Here is a 20,629-nt window from a genome sequence, read left to right on the forward strand (position 1 = left end):
GACACCCCCCCGGGACAGCGGGGACACTGCCTGGACCCCTCGGTGTCCCCAACCGGACACCGGGGACTCTCCGGATCCGCCCCCCCACGAGCTCCTCCGGACAGCGGGGATCTCCCCCCCCAAGACTCCCGGTTCTGTTCCGGGATCCCCTCCCAAGGATCTCCCGTTCGGACCGGGGAGCCCCTCCCGGGTCACCCGAGTGACCCCCCCAAAACACCGGGGACACACCGGGACACCCCCGAAAACACCGGGGACACCTCGGGACCCTATCCCAAAACACCGGGGACACACCGGGAGCCCCCAAAGCACCGGGGACACACCAGGACCCCACCCCAAAACAGCGGGGACACCTCGGGACCCCATCCCAAAACACCGGGGACACCTCGGGACCCCATCCCAAAACATCGGGGACATATCGGGACATCCCCCATAACACCGGGGACCCCCAGGTCCTGTCTTGGGTCCTCCCTCCGTGTCCCTTCCGTGTCCCCCCCCAAACCCGGGGAGGCCCCACCGAGGCTCCCCCCATCCCTCAGGGCCCGGCGCCGCGGCGGCGCGTGCCGCTCTAATGACACTAATTACAATTACAATCATTAATTGGGCGCGGGGGCCCCGCGGCAACGAAGCGGGGGAGGGGACACTGAGGAGGGGTGAAGGGGGGGGGTGACACACCCAGGTCACCCCCTCCCCCGTGTCCCCGCCCCGGCCCTGCCTCAGTTTCCCCACCCGGGAAGGGACAAAGGTGAACGGGAGGGGAGAGCCCCACCCATGGCGGATTGGGGCCCAGGGGGTGGCACCGCCCCCCCCAGTGTCGCCTCCTCGTCGCCAGGGTGTGCCCCTCGCCCTCGGGAGGGGCCCTGCCTTGTCCCTATAGCGCCACCTTGTCCTGGATCGTCCCCACTGTCCCTCCCGTTGTCCACAAGCCCCTCCCGTCCCCCTGCCCCCTCATCCCCGCGCAGCCCCCCTCAATCAACCCCACCCCACCGTTCTTCCTTCCCTCACAGGAGCCTCCCAAACCCCCATTCCTGCTCTTCTCACTCCTTCCCGCAGTCCCCCAAACGCCTCAAAAAAAACCCAAAATCGCCCCACCATGGGCCCCCCTTTCTGCCCTCAGTTAAGATGGCGGCGCCCCCGCCTCACGTTTTCCAAGATGGCGCCCACACCGCCACGCGGCCCGCCCTGCCAGGCTGCCCTTACTCAAAATGGCACCCGCCCCATGCTAACCAATAGCGCTGAAGCCAACCGCAGTAACCCGGATGTAGCCGCCATCTTGCCCTCACCCAACATGGCACTGCTCTCCCTGTGTTTCCCTATGGGCGTGAAGCAGCAGTGCCCGGATGTGGGCGCGGCTTCGCGGCGGCCCGGGGGCGTGGCATCGACATACCGGAAGTTGCGTCAGAGCGGAGCCGCCCGCGGGGAGCGGGGAGCGGAGCGGACGGAGTCAAGATGGCGGCGCCGGGGCTGGGCCGGCCCTGAGGGGCCGGGAGGGGCCCCCGCGCTCGGCGGGCTGGGACGGGCCGCAGGGGGGGCTCCTCAGCTCCCCCCGCCGCTCCTCGCGACGCTGCCGCCGCCGGAGCCTCCCCGGGGCCTGACCGGAGTCTCCCCGGGGGAGAAAGCGGGGCCTACTCGGGGCCTTTCGCGGCCTTACCGGGGCCTCCCCGCGGCCTTACCGGGGCTCGGCGGTGCCGTCTGGGGCTTCCTCGGGGCTCGGCGGCGCCGTTCGCGGCCTTAACGGGGATTGACCGGAGCTTTTTTGAGTCGGACCGGGCCCTTCCCGAGGCCTCCGGGGCCTGACCGGGGTTGAACCGGCGCCTTTCGGGCTCCAACTGGGACTCAACCGGGTTTTTAAAAGCCTTTAACGGGAAGAGCCCCGCGGTTGCCCCGGTTTGGGTTCTTTATCGCCGGAATTTGGGGCCGATTTCAGCCGAAATCGCGGCTAAATCGGAGCTTTTTTGTTTTGTGTTTTTCTTATTTCACAGCAGCGCTTTTCCCGTTTTTTTTTTTTTTTGTTGTTTTTTTGTTGTTTTTTTTTTTTTCTCCCCGGGATTTCGGCTCCTCCCGAGGGTCAGAAAATCCCGGGATTTGAGGTGCAGGAGGAGCGGGATGAAATTCCAAGGATTTCTTCACTCTAACGAGGTTTTTTTGGCTTTTTTCTTGCGTTTTTTGCTTTGAGCGAGCCCGGGATCACCCAAATCCGCGAGAAACCCGGGGTCCAGGGAATTCCTCCTTCGGGAATGGTGTCCCTGGAACTGGGAATGACTTAAGGGCAACACCGCGCTTGGCTTTTCCTCGGTAAATTATTCATTAGGACGTTTAAAAAAAAAAAAAAGGTTTTTTTTTTTTTTTTTTGGGGGGGGTGGGAAAAAATCCGGTGATTTCCGGCAAGAACTGACAGCGATCCCGGCTTCTGGAATTGCGGCCACCGGTGGAACTTTGGGAGCTTCCGAGGGGGATTTTTGGGGAGTTTTATTTAAAAAAAAAAAAAAAAAAAAAAAGAAATCAAAGAAAAGGAGAAAAAGGGGATCGAAGATTGCTGAGGAACGCTCGGGATCCAGGGATCCAGGCACGGCTGGGATCGCTCCTGGCTGAGGTGGGTGTGCTGGGATTTGGGATTCTGGGATTTGGGGGTTTTTCCCCGGGAGCTGGGGGAGCAAGAGAGGGATCCAGAAGGATGGATTCAAGGAGATTTGGGATGGATCCAGAGGGTCCTGATAGATCTGATGAGGTTTGGAATGGATCCAGGGAGGGATCCAGAGGGTCCTGATCGATCTGGGGGGGTCTGGGGTGGATCCAAAGGGTCCTGATGGATCCAGGGAGGCTCAGGATAGATCCAGAGGGTCCTGTTGGACCCAAGGTGGTCTGGGATGGATCTGGAGAGGCCTGGGATGGATCCAGAGGTTCCTGATGGATCTGGAGAGGCCTGGGATGGATCCTGGGAAGCTCAGGATGGATCCAGGAATATTTGGGATGGATCTGGAGAGGCTTGAGATGGATTCTGGGAAGTTCAGGCTGGATCTGGAGAGGCCTGGGATGGATCCAGAGGTTCCTGATGGATCTGGAGAGGCCTGGGATGGATCCTGGGAAGCTCAGGATGGATCCAGGAATATTTGGGATGGATCTGGAAAGGCTTGAGATGGATTCTGGGAAGTTCAGGCTGGATCTGGAGAGGCCTGGGATGGATCCAGAGGTTCCTGATGGATCTGGAGAGGCCTGGGATGGATCCTGGGAAGCTCAGGATGGATCCAGGAATATTTGGGATGGATCTGGAGAGGCTTGAGATGGATTCTGGGAAGTTCAGGCTGGATCTGGAGAGGCCTGGGATGGATCCAGAGGTTCCTGATGGATCTGGAGAGGCCTGGGATGGATCCTGGGAAGCTCAGGATGGATCCAGGAATATTTGGGATGGATCTGGAGAGGCTTGAGATGGATTCTGGGAAGTTCAGGCTGGATCTGGAGAGGCCTGGGATGGATCCAGAGGTTCCTGATGGATCTGGAGAGGCCTGGGATGGATCCTGGGAAGCTCAGGATGGATCCAGGAATATTTGGGATGGATCTGGAGAGGCTTGAGATGGATTCTGGGAAGTTCAGGCTGGATCTGGAGAGGCCTGGGATGGATCCAGAGGTTCCTGATGGATCTGGAGAGGCCTGGGATGGATCCTGGGAAGCTCAGGATGGATCCAGGAATATTTGGGATGGATCTGGAGAGGCTTGAGATGGATTCTGGGAAGTTCAGGCTGGATCTAGGAGGGGCTCAGGATGGATCTGGAGAGGCCTGGGATGGATCCAGAAGATCTTGGTGGATCCAGGGCAGTTCAGGATGGATCCAAGGAGGTTTGGGATGGATCCTGGGAGGGATCCAGAGGGTCCTGATGGATCCAGGGAAGCTCAGGATGGATCCAGGGATGTTTGGGATGGATCCAGGGTAGCTCGGGATGGATCCAGGGAAGCTCGGGATGGATCCAGGGGGGCTCCAGCTGGATCCAGGAGTTTGGGATGGATCCCAAGGAGTTCCCTCCTGGAGCCTCCCAGCTGGAACCCCTCCCTGCTCCATCCAGTTATCCCAGCTGGTGCTAATTATTCCCACCTGGAGAGTTCCAGGGATTTCGGAAAACCCTTGGAATTCTGGGCTGGAAGGAGGTTTTGGGATTATTCAGGATAATAACCAGGATGGATTGAATCTGAGGCCACTCAGGAATAAAATTCCCACATTCCCAGCAGATTCCAGGGGTGGGAATTCCCAAATTCCAGCCCCAAACAGCCTCTAGAAGAGCCAGTTTTCCATGGGGCTCATTCTCCTTTGGGATATTTTATTGGGAGCTTCCTCCTCTTCCTCTTCCTCCCTTCCCAGCCTCTTCTTCTTCCCAGAAAATCCAATTTATTTAGGCTGGGAATTGATTTTTGGGAATTCCTGCTGGATTTAGGAGAGGTAATTCCCCCTCCCCCCTCCCAAAATAGGGGGAAGTTTGAAATCAATCCAAAATTTTGGGGATTTTCTCCCAGTTGTTTGGGAATTGTTCCTATCCCTGGGATCCCACTGCTGGCAGAATTCCTGCTGGGAACTGGGAGGGAAAAGTTCACCTGGAGTCTCCCTCGTGTCCATTTTCCCCTGGAAAATTCACCTAAAAATTGGGATTTGGGTCTTTTCTCCCCACCCAGGCTGGGATTTTCTGGGATAATGTGGAATTCTGACAGTTTTAGCTTGTATTTAGTGGGAAAAATCCCAAAATATCCGTAGGGATCCCGTCGAGGCTGAGCCCTGGGAAGCTCCAGGAACTCGTTTTTCCCGTTGATCCCGAAATTATTTGAATGCTCCCGGAATTCTCTTCCTGGGAAAAGCCTCCAGAGTGGAGTGGGAATTTTCCGAGGGATTTTGGGATCCTCGTTTTTTCCTGGGAGATTTTCCTGCTCCCTTCTGAGGAAAATCCATGGATTTTTGGGATTTCCGCCTCCCACCTCTGTGGATTTTGGGATTTTGGGAGTTGTGGGAATCTTGGGATCTTCTCCACAGCCGGAATTTCCTGCTTGGAATTGAATTTAAGTTTTTGTTGATTTTTTGGGAAGTTTGAGCCCAAGATTTCCCTTTCCCAGGGGTCAGCACTTCTCTAAAAACTCAGTTTTCCCGGATTTCTTTGGATTTTCAGGGAGCAAAACACCAAATTCCTGCTTTTTCTCCTGGCTTCCATGGAAGGAAAACAATCCAGGACCATTCTGGGGGGTTGGTTCTGAGGAATCCAAGGATTTTTCCCAATTTTTGTTCAGTTCATCACCCAAATTTTGGGAAAAGGGAGACATTTTAAGGAAAACTCCCTAAAAAAAGTGGGATCACAGCACCAGGTGCTTCCTATTCCCTTTCCCCCCCCTCCCCTGGAGCCAGGGCCAGGTTGTTTTTCCAGGGATTAATTGGGAATTTCCTCCTTGGAGAGAGTTGGGAATTGGGGATGGGTGGGAGATTCCTGTCACGATCCCGATGTTTTCCCAGTGTTTTGGAGACCGTATCCAGGGAAAGGCTGGAGCCAGGGATGTGGGATGGGGATGGATCCCAATGGAACAGAACTGGGATTGGGTTTGGGATCTCACTGGAAAATCCCAGGGACTGGGGTTGGGACCCCACTGGAAAACCCCTGGGATTGGCATCTGGATCCTGAGTGCATCCCAAAAGAAATCTCCGGGATTGGGGTCAGGATCCCAGTGGAAAACCCCTGGGATTGGGGTCGGGATTCCATCCAGCAGCCCCTGATCCCATGAATTCCCGAGGGATGGGATTTTGGGATGCATCCCTGTGGTGTGGGGCACTGAGATCCCTCTGGATCCCCATTTTTGGCCAGGATACAGTGATGTCCCCGTGTCCCGCTGTCCCCGTGTCCCACTGTCCCCACGTCCCACTGTCCCCACGTCCCACTGTCCCCACGTCCCACTGACCCCACGTCCCACTGACCCCGTATCCCACTGTCCCCGTGTCCCACTGACCCCATATCCTGCTGTCCCTGTGTCCCACTGACCCCATATCCCACTGTCCCTGTGTCCCATTGACCCCACGTCCCACTGACCCCACGTCCCACTGACCCCACATCCCACTGTCCCTGTGTCCCATTGACCCCATATCCCACTGACCCCACATCCCACTGACCCCACGTCCCACTGACCCCACGTCCCACTGACCCCATATCCCACTGACCCTGTGTCCCATTGACCCCATATCCCACTGACCCCACATCTCACTGTCCCCGTGTCCCACTGACCCCATATCCCACTGTCCCTGTGTCCCACTGACCCCATATCCCACTGACCCCACATCTCACTGTCCCCGTGTCCCACTGACCCCATATCCCACTGTCCCTGTGTCCCACTGACCCCATATCTCACTGTCCCCGTGTCCCAGGTGCCCATGGCGGGCCGGAAGCGCGGTGCCGGCGCTGCCAGCGGCGCCGGGAGCGGTGCCGGCGGCGGCGCGGCGGCGCCGTGGCCGGAGGAGCCGGGCGAGCGCGAGCAGGGCCTGTACTCCCTGCACCGCATGTTCGACATCGTGGGCGCGCAGCTGACGCACCGCGACGTGCGCGTGCTCTCCTTCCTGTTCGTGGACGTGCTGGACGAGGCCGAGCGCGGCCGCATCCGCTCGGGCCGCGACTTCCTGCTGGCCCTGGAGCGCCAGGGCCGCTGCGACGAGAGCAACCTGCGGCAGCTGCTGCAGCTGCTGCGCATCATCACCCGCCACGACCTGCTGCCCTACGTCAGCCTCAAGAGGCGGCGCCCCGGTGAGTGCCCGTCGCGATATGTCGCGATATACGGGGGATAGAGGGGTACTGGGGTCACGTCATCACCCGCCACGACCTGCTGCCCTACGTCAGCCTCAAGAGGTGACGCCCCAGTGAGTGCCTGTCCCGATATGTTGTGATGTACGGGGTCCCTATCATGATATATTGGGGTACTGGGGTCACATCACGACCTGCTGCCCTACGTCAGCCTCAAGAGACGGTGCCCCGGTGATCGCCTGTCGCGATACGTCACGATATATCGTGATATACAGGGTCACTATTGCGATATAAGGGGGATAGAGGGGTACTGGGGTCGCATCACGACCTGCCATGACCTGCTGCCCTACGTCAGCCTCAAGAGGCGGCACCCGGGTGAGTCTGTCGCGATACGTCACGATGTATCGCGATATAAGGGGTCACATCACCTACCACGATCTGCTGCCCTGTGGCAGCCTCAGCAGCAGCAGCAGCAGCCAGGTGAGTCTGTCGTGACAGGCTGCCCTATATCGTGACACGTGGCTCTGGTGTTGCAGTAGGTGGGGCTGGTGTCACGATAGAAGGGTCTGGGATCACGGTGGGCTGCCCTGTGTCCTAAGAGGCTGCCCCGCGATGTCACGAGGGCTGTCCTGTATCGCGATAGTGTTCTGTGTGTCAGCCCTGGAGGGGCCCTGGGCTGGTGAGGGACCCCTGAGTGGGGCTGGAGCTGCAGCTGGAGCCTGCCCAGGGATCGGGACTGGGACTGGGATCAGAATCGGGATCAGAACCAGGATCAGAATTGGGATCAGGACTGGGATTGGGATCAGAATCGGGATCAGGACCAGGATCAGGGCTGCCACAGCTTCGGGATTGCTGTGTGTGACGCCCCAGGTGCGGCTGCCGGGACGATCCCAAGATGATCCCCGGGTTTGGGATCCTCAGTGAGATTTTCCCAGTGCCATTCCCTGACACCCTGGTGCCATTCCTGGTGCTATTCCCGGTGCTGTTCCCGGTGCCGTTCCCAGTGCCACCCTGGTGCCATTCCCTGACACCCTGGTGCCATTCCCTGACACCCCGGTGTCATTCCGGTGCCATTCCCGCTGCCATTCCCTGACGCCTCGGTGCCATTCCCGGTGCCATTCCCGGTGCCATTCCCTGTGCCATTCCCGGTGCCGTTCCCGGTGCCATTCCGGTGCCATTCCCAGTTGCATTCTGGTGCCATTCTGGTGCTGTTCCCGGTGCCATTCCTGGTGCCCTTCCGGTGCCATTCCCTGTGCCATTCCGGTGCCATTCCCGGTGCCATTCCTGGTGCCATTCCGCTGCCATTCCCAGTTGCATTCTGGTGCCATTCTGGTGCCGTTCCCGGTGCCATTCCCGGTGCCATTCCCTGTGCCATTCCCATGCCATTCCTGTGCCATTCCGGTCCCATTCCCGGTGCGATTCCGCTCCCATTCCCGGTGCCATTCCCTGTGCCATTCCCATGCCATTCCTGTGCCATTCCGGTCCCATTCCCGGTGCGATTCCGCTCCCATTCCCGGTGCCATTCCGGTGCAGTTCCCGGTGCCATTCCCGGTGCCATCCTGGTCCCATTCCCTGTGCCATTCCCGGTGCCGTTCCCGGTGCCATTCCGGCACCATTCCTGGTGCCATCCCGGTCCCATTCCCTGTGCCATTCCCGGTGCCATTCCCGGTGCCATTCCGGCACCATTCCTGGTGCCATCCCGGTCCCATTCCCTGTGCCATTCCCGGTGCCGTTCCCGGTGCCATTCCGGCACCATTCCTGGTGCCATCCCGGTCCCATTCCCTGTGCCATTCCCGGTGCCATCCCAGTCCCATTCCCTGTGCCATTCCCGTTCGCAGTGTGCCCGGACCTGGTGGACAAGTACCTGGAGGAGACGTCCATCCGCTACGTCACCCCCCGTGCGCCCGGGGGGGCCCCACCTGGCCTCGGCCACCCCCACAAATCAGGTACGGACCCCGTGGGGGTCATGGCCCCTTTTGGGGTCAACACCCCATTTGTGATCATTGTCACCCCCATTTGGGATTGTCGTCCTCTCTTTGGTGTCATCACACCCATTTGGGATCATCACCCCCCATTTGGGGTCACCATCCCCTGTTTGGGATCATCACTCATCCCCTTTTGGGATCCTCACCCACTTTTGGGATCATTACCCCCATTTGGGATCGCCACCCCATTTTGGCATCGCCACCCCCCATTTGGGATCATCACTCACCCCCATTTGGGATCATCACCACCCATTTGGGATCATCACCCCCAGTTGGAGTCACTGTCCCCCTTTTGGGATTGTCACCCCCATCTTGGGATCGTTTTCCCCTTTGGGTTCACCCCACCCCTCCCCTTTGGGATCATCATCCCCCATTTGGGGTTATTTCCACCCCCATGAGATCATCACTCCCTGCTTTGGGATTTTCATGCTCATTTGGGATCATAACCCCCATTTGGGATCATCCCGAAGTTCCCGACCCTGGAGCTCTCGGGGCTCTGGGATTGGGGGACATTGCCCACTGTGGGGCCATTTCAGGGATTTGGGGCAGGATTTGGGGTCCCCTTGATAAGGAGGGGACTTGGGGGTCCCTAGGTTGGGAATTGGGGTCCCCCTTAATGGGGGAGGGGATTGAGGTCACCCCTGGGACCCACCCCTCCCTTTTGGGATCCAAAAGTTCCTGACCCCAGCCCCGCTGTGGGCTTGGGGGGCTCCTCCCAGGTCTGAGGGGGATTTTATGGGTTTGGGGGGAAAAAACTGGGGTCTCTGGGTTGGGAATTGGGATCACCTTGAATCAATGGGGGAGATTTTGGGGTCCCTGACCCCATTTGTGTCCCCATTTCCCAGTGCCTGCCCTCCACCCGTCCCTGTGCTGCCCCTGGGGTGGGATTTGGGGTCCCCTGGATGGATTTGGGTTTTCTGGATGGATTTGGGATGGATTTGGGATTCCCTGGATGGATTTCAGGTTCCCTGGATGGATTTGGGGTCCCTGACTCCATTTGTGTTCCCATTTCCCAGTGCCTGCCCTCCACCTGTCCCTGTGCTGCCCCTGGGGTGGGATTTGGGGTTCCCTGGATGTGTTTGGGGTCCCCTGGATGGATTTGGCATGGATTTGGGGTTCCCTGGATGGATTTGGGATGGATTTGGGGTCCAGGATCCCATTTGTGTCCCCATTTCCCAGTGCCTGCCCCCCACCCGTCCCTGTGCTGCCCCCCGGGGGGGCCCCAGCTGGGCCCGAAGCGCCCGGGCCGGGCCCGGAGCCTGCTCGGGAACCAACGGAAACGGAGGAAGTCAGCGACCCCCGACCCCAAGGAGAAACAGACCTGCGGTGAGAGGGGATTGGGAATATGGGATATGGGATTGGGAACGGGGTTATGGGATTGGGAATGGGATCCCCAAGGAGAAACAGAGCTGCGGTGAGATGGGATTGGGAATGGGATTCCCAAGGAGAAACAGACCTGCGGTGAGACGGGATTGGGAATATGGGATATGGGATCCCCACGGAGAAACAGAGCTGCGGTGAGACGGGATTGGGAATATGGGATATGGGATATGGGATCCCCACGGAGAAACAGAGCTGCGGTGAGACGGGATTGGGAATATGGGATATGAGATATGGGATCCCCAAGGAGAAACAGAGCTCTGGTGAGAGGGGATTGGGAATGTGGGATATGGGATATGGGACCCCCAAGGAGAAACAGACCTGCGGTGAGAGGGGATTGGGAATAGGGTTATGGGATTGGGAATGGGGTTATGGGATTGGGAATGGGATTCCCAAGGAGAAACAGAGCTGTGGTGAGACGGGATTGGGAATATGGGATATGGGATTGGGAACGGGGTTATGGGATTGGGATTCCCAAGGAGAAACAGAGCTGGGGTGAGAGGGGATTGGGAATATGGGATATGGGATTGGGAACGGGGTTATGGGATTGGGAATGGGATTCCCAAGGAGAAACAGACCTGCGGTGAGAGGGGATTGGGAACGGGGTTAAGGGATTGGGAATGGGATTCCCAAGGAGAAATAGAGCTGTGGTGAGAGGGGATTTTGATTTGGGTTACGGGATTGGGAATGGGGGACTGGGGGATTGGGATCCCCAAAGAGAAACAGACCTATGGTGAGCAGGGATTTGGGATATGGGATTGGGAATGGGGGATTGGGAATGGGATCCTCAAGGAGAAACAGACCTGCGGTGAGAAGGGACTGGGGATTTGGGATTTGGGTTATGGGATCCCCAGAGAAGCAGACCTGTGGTGAGAGGGGATTGGAGATATGGGATTGGGATCCCCAAAGAGAAACAGACCCATTCCCCTGGGACTGGGGGATCCTTAGGATGGGGAGGTCCAGGATTGAGGGGGATTGAGGAATCACTGGGATTGGGGTGAGAACTGGGATTGGAGGATCCTTGGGATTGGGGTTGGAACTGGGATGAGGGGGATCCCTGGAATTGGGGCAATCCCGAGACTGGAAAAATTTGCTGTTTGAGGGTGAACTATTGAGTGGAGGAGCAAAACCCCCAAAAAATTGCCCCAAACTCCACCAAGCCTGAACTAAGGATGAGGGAATCCCTTTCCCTCATCCCAACAATCCCATTTGTCCCCAGGCTCTGGAGGTGTGGGATTGGAGGGTCCTTAGGATTTGGAGGTGCAAAATTCCAGGGGAATTGAGATTGGGGAAAGAAACTGGGATTGGAGGGTCTGAGGACTGGAAGGAGAAGAATCCAGGAATTGGGGTGAGAATTTGGATTGGAGGGGCTGGAACTGGGATGAGAGGATAACTGGAACTGGAATTGAGGCAATCCCCAGAATCGTGAGACATCCCGAGATGGGAAAAAATTTGCAATTTGAGGACGACTTATTAAACGGAACAGCAAAAAACCCCCACCCCCCCCAAAAAAAAAAACCAACAAAAAACCAACACCCCCAAACTCCACCAACCCTGAAACTCAGGATGAGGAAAACTCCCTTCCCCACGCTCCTCACCCCAAAACCCCAAAAACCCCTCATTCCTCCCCCCCACCCCCTCGCAGACATCCGCCTGCGCGTGCGCGCCGAGTACTGCCAGCACGACTCCGCCCTGCACGGCAACGTCTTCTCCAACAAGCAGGACCCTCTGGAGCGCCAGTTCGAGCGCTTCAACCAGGCCAACACCATCCTGAAATCCCGGGATTTGGGCTCCATCATCTGCGACATCAAATTCTCGGAGCTCACCTACCTCGACGCCTTCTGGCGGGATTACATCAACGGCTCGCTCCTGGAGGCCCTCAAGGGCGTCTTCATCACGGACTCGCTCAAACAGGCCGTGGGCCACGAGGCCATCAAGCTGCTGGTCAACGTGGACGAGGAGGATTACGAGCTGGGCCGCCAGAAACTCCTCAGGAACTTGATGCTCCACACGGCTCCCTGAGGGATCTCAGTTTTTTTGGGTTTGTTTGGGTTTTTTTTTTTTTTTTTTTTTTTGTTTGTTTGTTTTTTTGTTCATCCTCCCAACTCTTCCGAGGTTTTGTTGGCGTGAAGAGCGTCGCTCATGGATTCGGGGAGGGTTGGAGGTTGTGGGGTCGTTCCAGGATTCGGCGCTTTTTTTTGGGGTTCCTGATGGGTTCTCCTTGTGTTTTCCGTGGGTTTTGTTCTCCTGGTTTTTGTTTTTTATTTTTTTTTTTTTTGTTTCGTACCCATTAAAAACGGCGATGAAAAGGTGAAAATCCCATTGGTGCAACGCGCTGGGATTTGGGTGTGTGGAATATTCCAGAATTCCTCGTTTTTCTCTCTCGCTTCTTCCTCCTTGTGCTTTCCATGATTTTCCCCTTTTTTTTCCTCTTCTTTTGTACCCATTAAAAACAGTGGAAAAAGAAAAAAAAATCCCATTGGTGCAACATGCTGGGATTTGGGGGATTTGGGTGTGTGGAATATTCCAGAATTCCTCGTTTTCCTCTCGGTTTTTCCTCCTTGTGCTTTCCATGATTTTTCCCTTTTTCCCTCTTCTTTTGTACCCATTAAAAACAGTGGAAAAAAGGAAAAAAAAATCCCATTGGTGCAACATGCTGGGATTTGGGGGATTTGGGTGTGTGGAATATTCCAGAATTCCCCGTTTTTCTCTCTCGCTTCTTCCTCCTTGTGCTTTCCATGATTTTCCCCTTTTTTTTCCTCTTCTTTTGTACCCATTAAAAACAGTGGAAAAAAGGAAAAAAAAATCCCATTGGTGCAACATGCTGGGATTTGGGGGATTTGGGTGTGTGGAATATTCCAGAATTCCGCGTTTTTCTCTCTCGCTTCTTCCTCCTTGTGCTTTCCATGATTTTCCCCTTTTTTTTTCCTCTTCTTTTGTACCCATTAAAAACAGTGGAAAAAAGGAAAAAAAAATCCCATTGGTGCAACATGCTGGGATTTGGGGGATTTGGGTGTGTGGAATATTCCAGAATTCCTCGTTTTCCTCTCGGTTTTTCCTCCTTGTGCTTTCCATGATTTTTCCCTTTTTCCCTCTTCTTTTGTACCCATTAAAAACAGTGGAAAAAAGGAAAAAAAAATCCCATTGGTGCAACATGCTGGGATTTGGGGGATTTGGGTGTGTGGAATATTCCAGAATTCCCCGTTTTTCTCTCTCGCTTCTTCCTCCTTGTGCTTTCCATGATTTTCCCCTTTTTTTCCCTCTTCTTTTGTACCCATTAAAAACAGTGGAAAAAAGGAAAAAAAAATCCCATTGGTGCAACATGCTGGGATTTGGGTGTGTGGAATATTCCAGAATTCCCCGTTTTTCTCTCTCGCTTCTTCCTCCTTGTGCTTTCCATGATTTTCCCCTTTTTTTCCTCTTCTTTTGTACCCATTAAAAACAGTGGAAAAAAGGGAAAAAAAAATCCCATTGGTGCAACATGCTGGGATTTGAGGGATTTGGGTGTGTGGAATATTCCAGAATTCCTCGTTTTTCTCTCTCGGTTTTTCCTCCTTGTGCTTTCCATGATTTTTCCCTTTTTCCCCTCTTCTTTTGTACCCATTAAAAACGGTGGAAAAAAGGCAAAAAATCCCATTGGTGCAACATGCTGGGATTTGGGGGATTTGGGTGTGTGGAATATTCCAGAATTCCTCACTTTTCCCTGTCAATTATTCCTTCTCCTCCTCGTGTTTTCCATGTTTTCTCCCTATTTTCTTTTCTTTTATATCCATTAAAAACTGTGATAAAAAGGCAAAAAAATCCCATTGGCGCAGCACAGTTGGAATTGGGGATTTCAGGTGTGGGAAGCATTGAGAAAATTGAATATTCCAGAATTCCTCACTTTCCCCCATCAGTTCTTTCTCCCTGTGTTTCTCATTAGTTTTTTCCTCTTTTGTATCCATTAAAAATGGCCAAAAAAGGGCAAAAATCTCATCTTAAGAATGTGAGGGGTGCTCTGGGATTTGGGGAATGGGGGTGTGGAATATTCCAGAATTCCTCATTTTCTTCATCAAATTTCTCCTTCTTGTGGTTTTTCCATGATTTCCCCCTCGTTTTTCCCTCTTTTTTATATCCATTAAAAACAACAAACAGCAAATGGCAACTTTCCCCAAAATTCCAATTTTCCTGACAAAAATCCCTGCTTTTTCCCCCTGAAAAATTCCCATTTTCCCCCAAAACCCAATAGGGATGGAATTTTTTCCCATTTTCCCTGGTTTTTCCCCCCATTCCCTCCCAGCATTTGGGGGGTTCAGCTCCTCTTCCCCCCCCCCACCCCCCCAAAAAAAAAAATATTTGGGGGTTCTGGGTTATCCCCAATCCCTCCCATCTCCAAATTCCTCCAGACTTTGGGGTAATTTCCTGAGATTTTTGTATTTTTCAAATTTCAATAGAAGGAAATTCTTCCCCCCAGAACCCTCCAAAAAGGGGGGACCCCCCCCCCAAAAAAAATGGGGACACCCCAAAAAAGGGGGTGGGGAGCCCCAAGCTGCCCCATTTTGGGGAAGAAAGAGCAGATTTGGGCAAAAGCTGGAATTTGGGGTGCTGATGTCACCCTTGGGGTGCCCTAAATGATCTCCAAACATAGGGGAGACCCCAAAAAATGGGGGGAGCCCAGAATAGGGGTGGAACACGTTGGGCTGTTCCATTTTGGGAACAAAAGTGCTGATTCAGTGCAAATTTGGGCTGATTTGGGGCAGATTTTGGGGTGAATTTGGACTGAACTGGGGCAGATTTTGGGGTCAATTGGAACTGAATTGAAACTTGATTTTGGAAACAGATTCAGAACATATCTGGGGTTGATCTGGGGTGAATTTGGACTGATTTGGGGCAGATTCAGAGCAGATTTGGGACCCCCTGAAAAAGAAGGGGAACACGTGCTTTCACTTTGGGGACAAAAAAAAGCTGATTTGGAGCAGGTTTGGTGTTAATTGGAATGGATTTGGGGAAAATTCAGGACTGAGTTGGGGCAGATTTGGGGCCAATTTGGGGTAGATTCAGAGCTGAATTGGGGTAGATTCGGGGCTGAATTGATGCAGATTTGGGGCTCAATTGGGACCCCCAAAAAAAGAAAGGGGGAACACGTGATGCCGTTTCCCTTTGGGGACAAAAAGGGCAGATTTGGGGTGGATTCAGAGCTCAAGTGATGCAGATTTGGGGCCCATTCGGGACCCCAAGAAGAGCAGGGTGAACACCTTGTTCCAATTCATTCTGGGGACAGAAAAGCAAATCCAGGGCGAGTTCTGAGTGGATTTTGGGTGGATTTGGAGCAGCTCGGGCCCGAGCTCGGCGCCAGTCCCGCAGGTGCCAGCTCAGGTGGCCGCTGTCCCCGACAGGGTCCCGTAGATGTCCCCACGGCGGTGGCCGTGCACCGGCAGCTCCCGGCGCACCTGCTCCAGGTAGGCCAGGTCCAGCTGGGCCAGGCACAGCCCCGGGCCCTCCTGGCACTGGGCAACCACGGTGCCCCAGGGATCGGCCACCAGAGAGTGGCCAAAGGACGCCCGGCCCGCGTTGTGCCGCCCGGTCTGAGCCGCGGCCACCACGTAGCACTGGCACTCGATGGCACGGGCACGCAGCAGCACCTGCGGGGACAGCGGTGACACCCGGGGGACGGGGGGACACAGCAGTGACACCCGAGGCACACGGGGACAGGGCAGTGCCTGTGGGGACAGCGGTGACACCCGGGGGACGTGGGGACACAGCAGCGCCTGCGGGGACAGCGGTGACACCTGGGGACATGGGGAATGCGGGGACACAGCAGTGACACCCAGGGCACGTGGGGGCACAGCAGTGACACGTGGGGACACAGCAGTGCCTGTGGGGACAGTGGTGACACCCAGGGGACATGGGGACACAGCAGTGACACCTGGGAGATGTGGGGACACAGCTGTGCCTGTGGGGACAGTCGTGACACCCAGGAGACGTGGGGGACGTGGGGACACAGTAGTGACACCAGGGGGATGTGGGGACACAGCTGTGCCTGTGGGGACAGTCGTGACACCCAGGAGACGTGGGGGACGTGGGGACACAGTAGTGACACCAGGGGAATGTGGGGACACAGCAGTGCCACCCACGGGACATGGGGACACAGCAGTGCCTGTGGGGACAGCAGTGAGACATGGGGGACGTAGGGACACAGCAGTAACTGTGGGGACAGCGGTGACACCCAGGGGACGTCAGGACACAGGGGGCACTCAATGGCCTGGGTATGGATGGACAAGCAGCAGGGGGGACATGGAATGGCACCTGGGATGTCCCCAATGCCCTGGGAGTGTCCCCAGCCCCTGCTCAACACTTTGGGAATGTCCCCAACCCCTGGGAGTGTCCCCAGCTCCTCTGGGATTGCCCCAAACTCCTATGGGATTGTCCCAAACCCTTTGATATTGTCTCTAACCCCACTGTGAATGTCCCCAAGCCCCCTCCTAGGGTGTCCCCAAGCCCCCCATGGCTGTCCCCAACCGCCCCCCGCGGTGTCCCCTCACCTCCCAGTGTGCAGCTCCAGTTGGGACAGTGAAAGCTGAGGGGAAGGTCAGGATTTGGGCACCAGCCCCACGCAGAGCCTGAGCCAGCTCCGGGAAACGCAGGTCATAGCACACGGCCAGCCCCAGCTGGGGGGGACATCGGGGTCAGGGGACATTGGGGACACCCTGGGGACACTGCTGGGACACCCTGGGGACACCCTGGACACGGGGTCACGGGTCAGGGCAGGGCCAGCTCCAGGAAACTCAGGGCAGAGCACACGGCCAGCCTCAGCTAGGGGGGATGTGGGGTCAGGGGACATCGGGGACACCCTGGGACAGCCCTGGGGACACCCTGGGACAGCCCGGGGCATTGTGGGACCAGAGGCCGGCATTAGTGTTGGGGTTAGGATGAGGGCAGGACCAGCTCCACAGCCTGCAGTACACAGCTAATCCCAGCTGCTTTTTGGGAATAACATGGGTCAGTGAGGGCAGGCGACACCTGGGGACAGAAGGGGACATCCAAGGCCTCGTGCCAGGGCCATACCTTGCCCACGGGGGTGGGGATGGGTGGCAGCAGCTCCTGGCCCGGGTTGGTGAAGGAGCTCTCGCACAGCGCCGGGGCCCCCGGCAGCGCCGCGTCAAAGAGGTGCAGCTTCCGGTACACGGCCACCAGTGCTCCTGGGGACAGCCAGGGACAGGCGTTGGGGACACTGGGGACAGCCAGGGACAGCGACTGGGGACAGCCGGGGACACTGGGGACAGCCAGGGACAGGCGTTGGGGACACTGGGGACAGCCAGGGACAGCGACTGGGGACAGCCGGGGACACTGGGGACAGCCAGGGACAGGCGTTGGGGACACTGGGGACAGCCAGGGACAGCGACTGGGGACAGCCAGGGACACTGGGGACAGCCAGGGACAGCGGCTGGGGACAGCCAGGGACAGGGACTGGGGACACTGGGGACAGCCAGGGACACTGGGGGACACTGGGGGGTATTGGGGACAGTCAGGGACATCAAGGGGATGGGAACACTTCTGATATGTGGCCACGGCAGGCTGGGGACAGCTGGGGACACCAGGGGTTGGGAATGGTGGGGATGCTGCAGGAATGGTGGCAACAGCTGGGGACAATGGGGGGACTGGGGACAGCTGGGGACAGCCAGGTCTCGGAATGCTTGCAGTACGCAGCCACCACCGCACCTGGGGACACTGGATGAGAATGCTGGGGACATTAGGGGACACAGGGACATCCTGGGGTTGGGAATGCCAGGGACATCTGGGGGATTTGGATTCTTGGGGACCTGAGGCAGGGACACAGGGACATCTAGAGGGTCGCTGGGGACACGGACTGAGACCTGGAGGACACAGGGTGGTGGCACAGGGACATTGGGAGGCTTGGGAATGTGAGGGACACGGAGGTGACACAGGAACATGGGGATGGTCAGGAATGCTGGGAACACAGGGACTGGGGATGCAGGGGACACGGGGGTGACACAGAGGTGACACGGGGCCAGGAACACCGTGTCCCACCGGAGTTGTCCAGCAGCAGGTGGCAGTTGTAGATCCGGCCGGTGCTGTCCCAATCCTGGCCACGCTCGTGGAAACCCCCGAGGGAGAGCCACACGTCACATTCCCTGGGGACACACAGGACACACGGTGACACTCCCTGGGGACACACACGTGGTACACCCCAGTCCCCTTCCTGTTCCCACCCCTGTCCCTATCCCCACACCAGTCCAAGGGATGGGGGTGAGGACAAGGACACGGATGAGAACAGCTCTGAACAGGTCCAGGTATCCTCAGTGCCACCAGGTGTCCCCTGGCACCCTCAGTGCCACCAGGTGTCCCCTGGCACCTTCAGTGTCCCCAGGTGTCCCCGGCACTCCCACTGTCCCCAGATATTCCCCAGGTCCCCCCAGTGTCCCCTGGCACCCCCAGGTCTCCCTGGTATCCCCAGATCCCCCCAGTGCCCCCTTGGCACCCCCCCCCCGTATCTCCTGACACCCCTGTTGTCCCCAGGTGTCCCCCGACATCCTCGGTGTCCCCCAGATGTCCCCTGACACCTCCAGTGCTCCTCGGTGTCTCCAGGTGTCCCCTGACACCCCAGGTATCCCCTGACATCCCCGGTATCCCCAGGTGTCCCCTGCCACCCCCGGTGTCCCCTGCCACCCCCGGTGTCCCCATACCTGGCCAGCTGGCGGTAGCGCCCCACGATGTCCCCGTGCAGTGGCTCTGCCAGCTCCAGGCTCTGCTGGGGATTGTCCCCGATGAAGTCGAAGCCCTCGGGCAGGAACACGGCCCGGGCTCCCCGCGCCGCCGCACGCCGCACCAGCGCCGAGCACTGCTGCCAGTTGTGCTCCTTGTCCGCCGTGCTTGTCACCTGCACCACTGCCACCACCCCCCCCGGGGACACCGCCGGGGCTGGGGACATCGACATGGCCGTGGGGCTGCGGGAGGGGACGGTACGAGGGACATCAGGGGGACGGGGGGACACCGCCACACCCGGGGACACCATGAGGGACCTCAGGGGGATGGGGGGACACTGTGGGGCTGCAGGAGGGACACTGTGAGGGACATCAGGGGGACAGGGGGGACACCGCCACACCCGGGGACACCATGAGGGACCTCAGGGGGACATTGCCACAGCCAGGGACACTGTGAGGGATCTCAGGGGGACAGAGGCACAGTGCTGGGGCTGGGGACATCACCGTGGCTGGGACACTGCAGGGTGGGGATACCAAAGGCAGGGGACAGCACCGTGGCCGTGGGGCTGTGGGGAGGGGACACTGTGGGGGACCTCAAAGGGACTGGGGTCACCTCAAAGGGACTGGGGGACACTGACATGGCTGAGAGAATGTGGGAGGGGTCACCTCAAAGGGACTGGGACACCCCCAGGTGACCCCAGGGGGACTGGGGTCACTCTTGAACCCAATCCCCACACCCACCTGGGGTCACCTTCAGCCCCCCCCTCCACCCCACTGTGTTTTTGGGGTCTCCCCTGTACCTGCTGGAGCTGTGGGGGGCTCTCGAGGGTCTCAGGGGGCAGCACAGCAGGGCCCGGGGGGCCACCCTCAGCCTGAGAGGGGGACACCCCAAATTGGGGAGGGGTCACACAGCTTAGGGTGGGGGGGAGCTGGAACATCCCAGACATTCCCCCGAACCCCCAAAACTGCCCCAGGCGTGACTCCACACTGCCCCAAATATCCCCCAAACGTCCTCAGCTCCCCACAGCTTCTCCAGTTTGGACCCAAAGCACCCCAGCCTCCCAAAAACTGCTTTGGACCACCCCAAACTGGCCCAAAATAGGTCCCAAAACCCCACAAACACTCCCCCCAGACCCCCCCCCCAATACCCGAAATTGGCCCAAACACCGCAAAAACCGCCCCAATTTGGAAACCGTAGTACCCCAGTACCCTAAAAAACTGCTTCCAGACGACCCCAAACTGTCCCAAAAAACCCCAAACACTCACCAAACTGCCCCAATTTGGATCCCAAACTACTCCAAACACCCTAAAACTGCCCCAAGACCCTTCAAACTCACCCAAATACGCCGTGAACTGCTCTGAACACTCCCAAAACTGCCCCAATTTGGATGCCAAACTACCCCCAGCCCCCCTTAAACTACCCCCAGACCCCCCCAACTGCCCCCAGCACCCCTCAATTGGCCCAAGAAGCCCCAGACAACCCCAAAACTGCCCCAAATCGGACCCCAAAGCACCCTCCCATCCCCAAATTACCCCCAGCCCCCCCAAACCGCTCCCCCGTCACCTCCCACATGTCCCTAGCCCCCCACATCCCCAAATTCCCCGCACCTCCGCCCTCCCCACACCCCCAAGGCCCCTCCTGCCCCGAAGTTTTTCCCCTTTTTCCCCGTTTTTCGCCCCGTTCCCGCACATTCCCCGCCGGAGGCAGCTCGGGCAAAGTCCCCCCCCCCCCTTCAGGCGCTGCCCTCACCCAAGATGGCGCCGGTCCCGCCTCACCCGGACCCAAGATGGCGGCCGGAAGTAGCGACGGCGC

The 20,629-nt window shown here is 57.5% G+C and overlaps 2 protein-coding genes across 6 annotated transcripts; one reads left to right on the forward strand and one right to left on the reverse strand.

Annotated features, from left to right (window-relative positions):
* Positions 1 to 1,374: 1,374 nt before the first annotated feature.
* DEDD (death effector domain containing) lies at positions 1,375 to 13,446 on the forward strand. Of its 2 annotated transcripts, XM_062511691.1 has the most exons (5): positions 1,375 to 2,590; positions 6,380 to 6,752; positions 8,588 to 8,695; positions 9,914 to 10,060; positions 11,760 to 13,446. In XM_062511691.1, the coding sequence occupies exons 2-5, from the start codon at positions 6,386 to 6,388 to the stop codon at positions 12,134 to 12,136; spliced, it is 999 nt and encodes a 332-aa protein (XP_062367675.1). In that variant the 5' UTR covers positions 1,375 to 2,590; positions 6,380 to 6,385; the 3' UTR covers positions 12,137 to 13,446. The 2 variants fall into 2 exon arrangements, with proteins under 2 accessions (XP_062367675.1, XP_062367674.1); XM_062511690.1 differs by lacking the exons at positions 1,375 to 2,590; positions 6,380 to 6,752 and having other exon boundaries at positions 7,627 to 8,695.
* A 1,062-nt stretch (positions 13,447 to 14,508) lies between these two features.
* Positions 14,509 to 20,529, reverse strand: NIT1 (nitrilase 1). 4 transcript variants are annotated; one of them, XM_062511329.1, is made up of 7 exons: positions 20,507 to 20,529; positions 19,617 to 19,688; positions 18,799 to 19,059; positions 18,143 to 18,246; positions 17,159 to 17,292; positions 16,636 to 16,761; positions 14,509 to 15,735 (listed from the first exon to the last, which is right to left on the reverse strand). In XM_062511329.1, coding segments are annotated over exons 1-7 (969 nt in total). In that variant the 5' UTR covers positions 20,509 to 20,529; the 3' UTR covers positions 14,509 to 15,465. The 4 variants fall into 4 exon arrangements, with proteins under 4 accessions (XP_062367313.1, XP_062367315.1, XP_062367316.1 ...); XM_062511331.1 differs by lacking the exon at positions 16,636 to 16,761; XM_062511332.1 differs by lacking the exon at positions 20,507 to 20,529 and having other exon boundaries at positions 18,799 to 18,860; positions 19,617 to 19,901.
* Positions 20,530 to 20,629: the final 100 nt, after the last annotated feature.

Source organism: Cinclus cinclus, chromosome 31 (genome assembly GCF_963662255.1).
Source record: "Cinclus cinclus chromosome 31, bCinCin1.1, whole genome shotgun sequence".
NCBI classification, from domain to species: domain Eukaryota; kingdom Metazoa; phylum Chordata; class Aves; order Passeriformes; family Cinclidae; genus Cinclus; species Cinclus cinclus.

What these genes read in the sequence shown, in the direction of transcription:
- DEDD (XM_062511690.1), top strand. Translation starts at nt 8,209, where the DNA reads ATGCCATTCCTGTGCCATTCCGGTCCCATTCCCGGTGCGATTCCGCTC. An exon ending in CGGCCACCCCCACAAATCAG is followed by an intron (nt 8,696 to 9,913) that starts GTACGGACCCCG and finishes CCCATTTCCCAG; the next exon opens with TGCCTGCCCCCCACCCGTCC. An exon ending in CAAGGAGAAACAGACCTGCG is followed by an intron (nt 10,061 to 11,759) that starts GTGAGAGGGGAT and finishes ACCCCCTCGCAG; the next exon opens with ACATCCGCCTGCGCGTGCGC.
- NIT1 (XM_062511329.1), bottom strand. An exon ending in CCTGCTGCTGGACAACTCCG is followed by an intron (nt 17,293 to 18,142) that starts GTGGGACACGGT and finishes GGCTGTCCCCAG; the next exon opens with GAGCACTGGTGGCCGTGTAC. An exon ending in TCCCCACCCCCGTGGGCAAG is followed by an intron (nt 16,762 to 17,158) that starts GTATGGCCCTGG and finishes TGTCCCCCCCAG; the next exon opens with CTGGGGCTGGCCGTGTGCTA.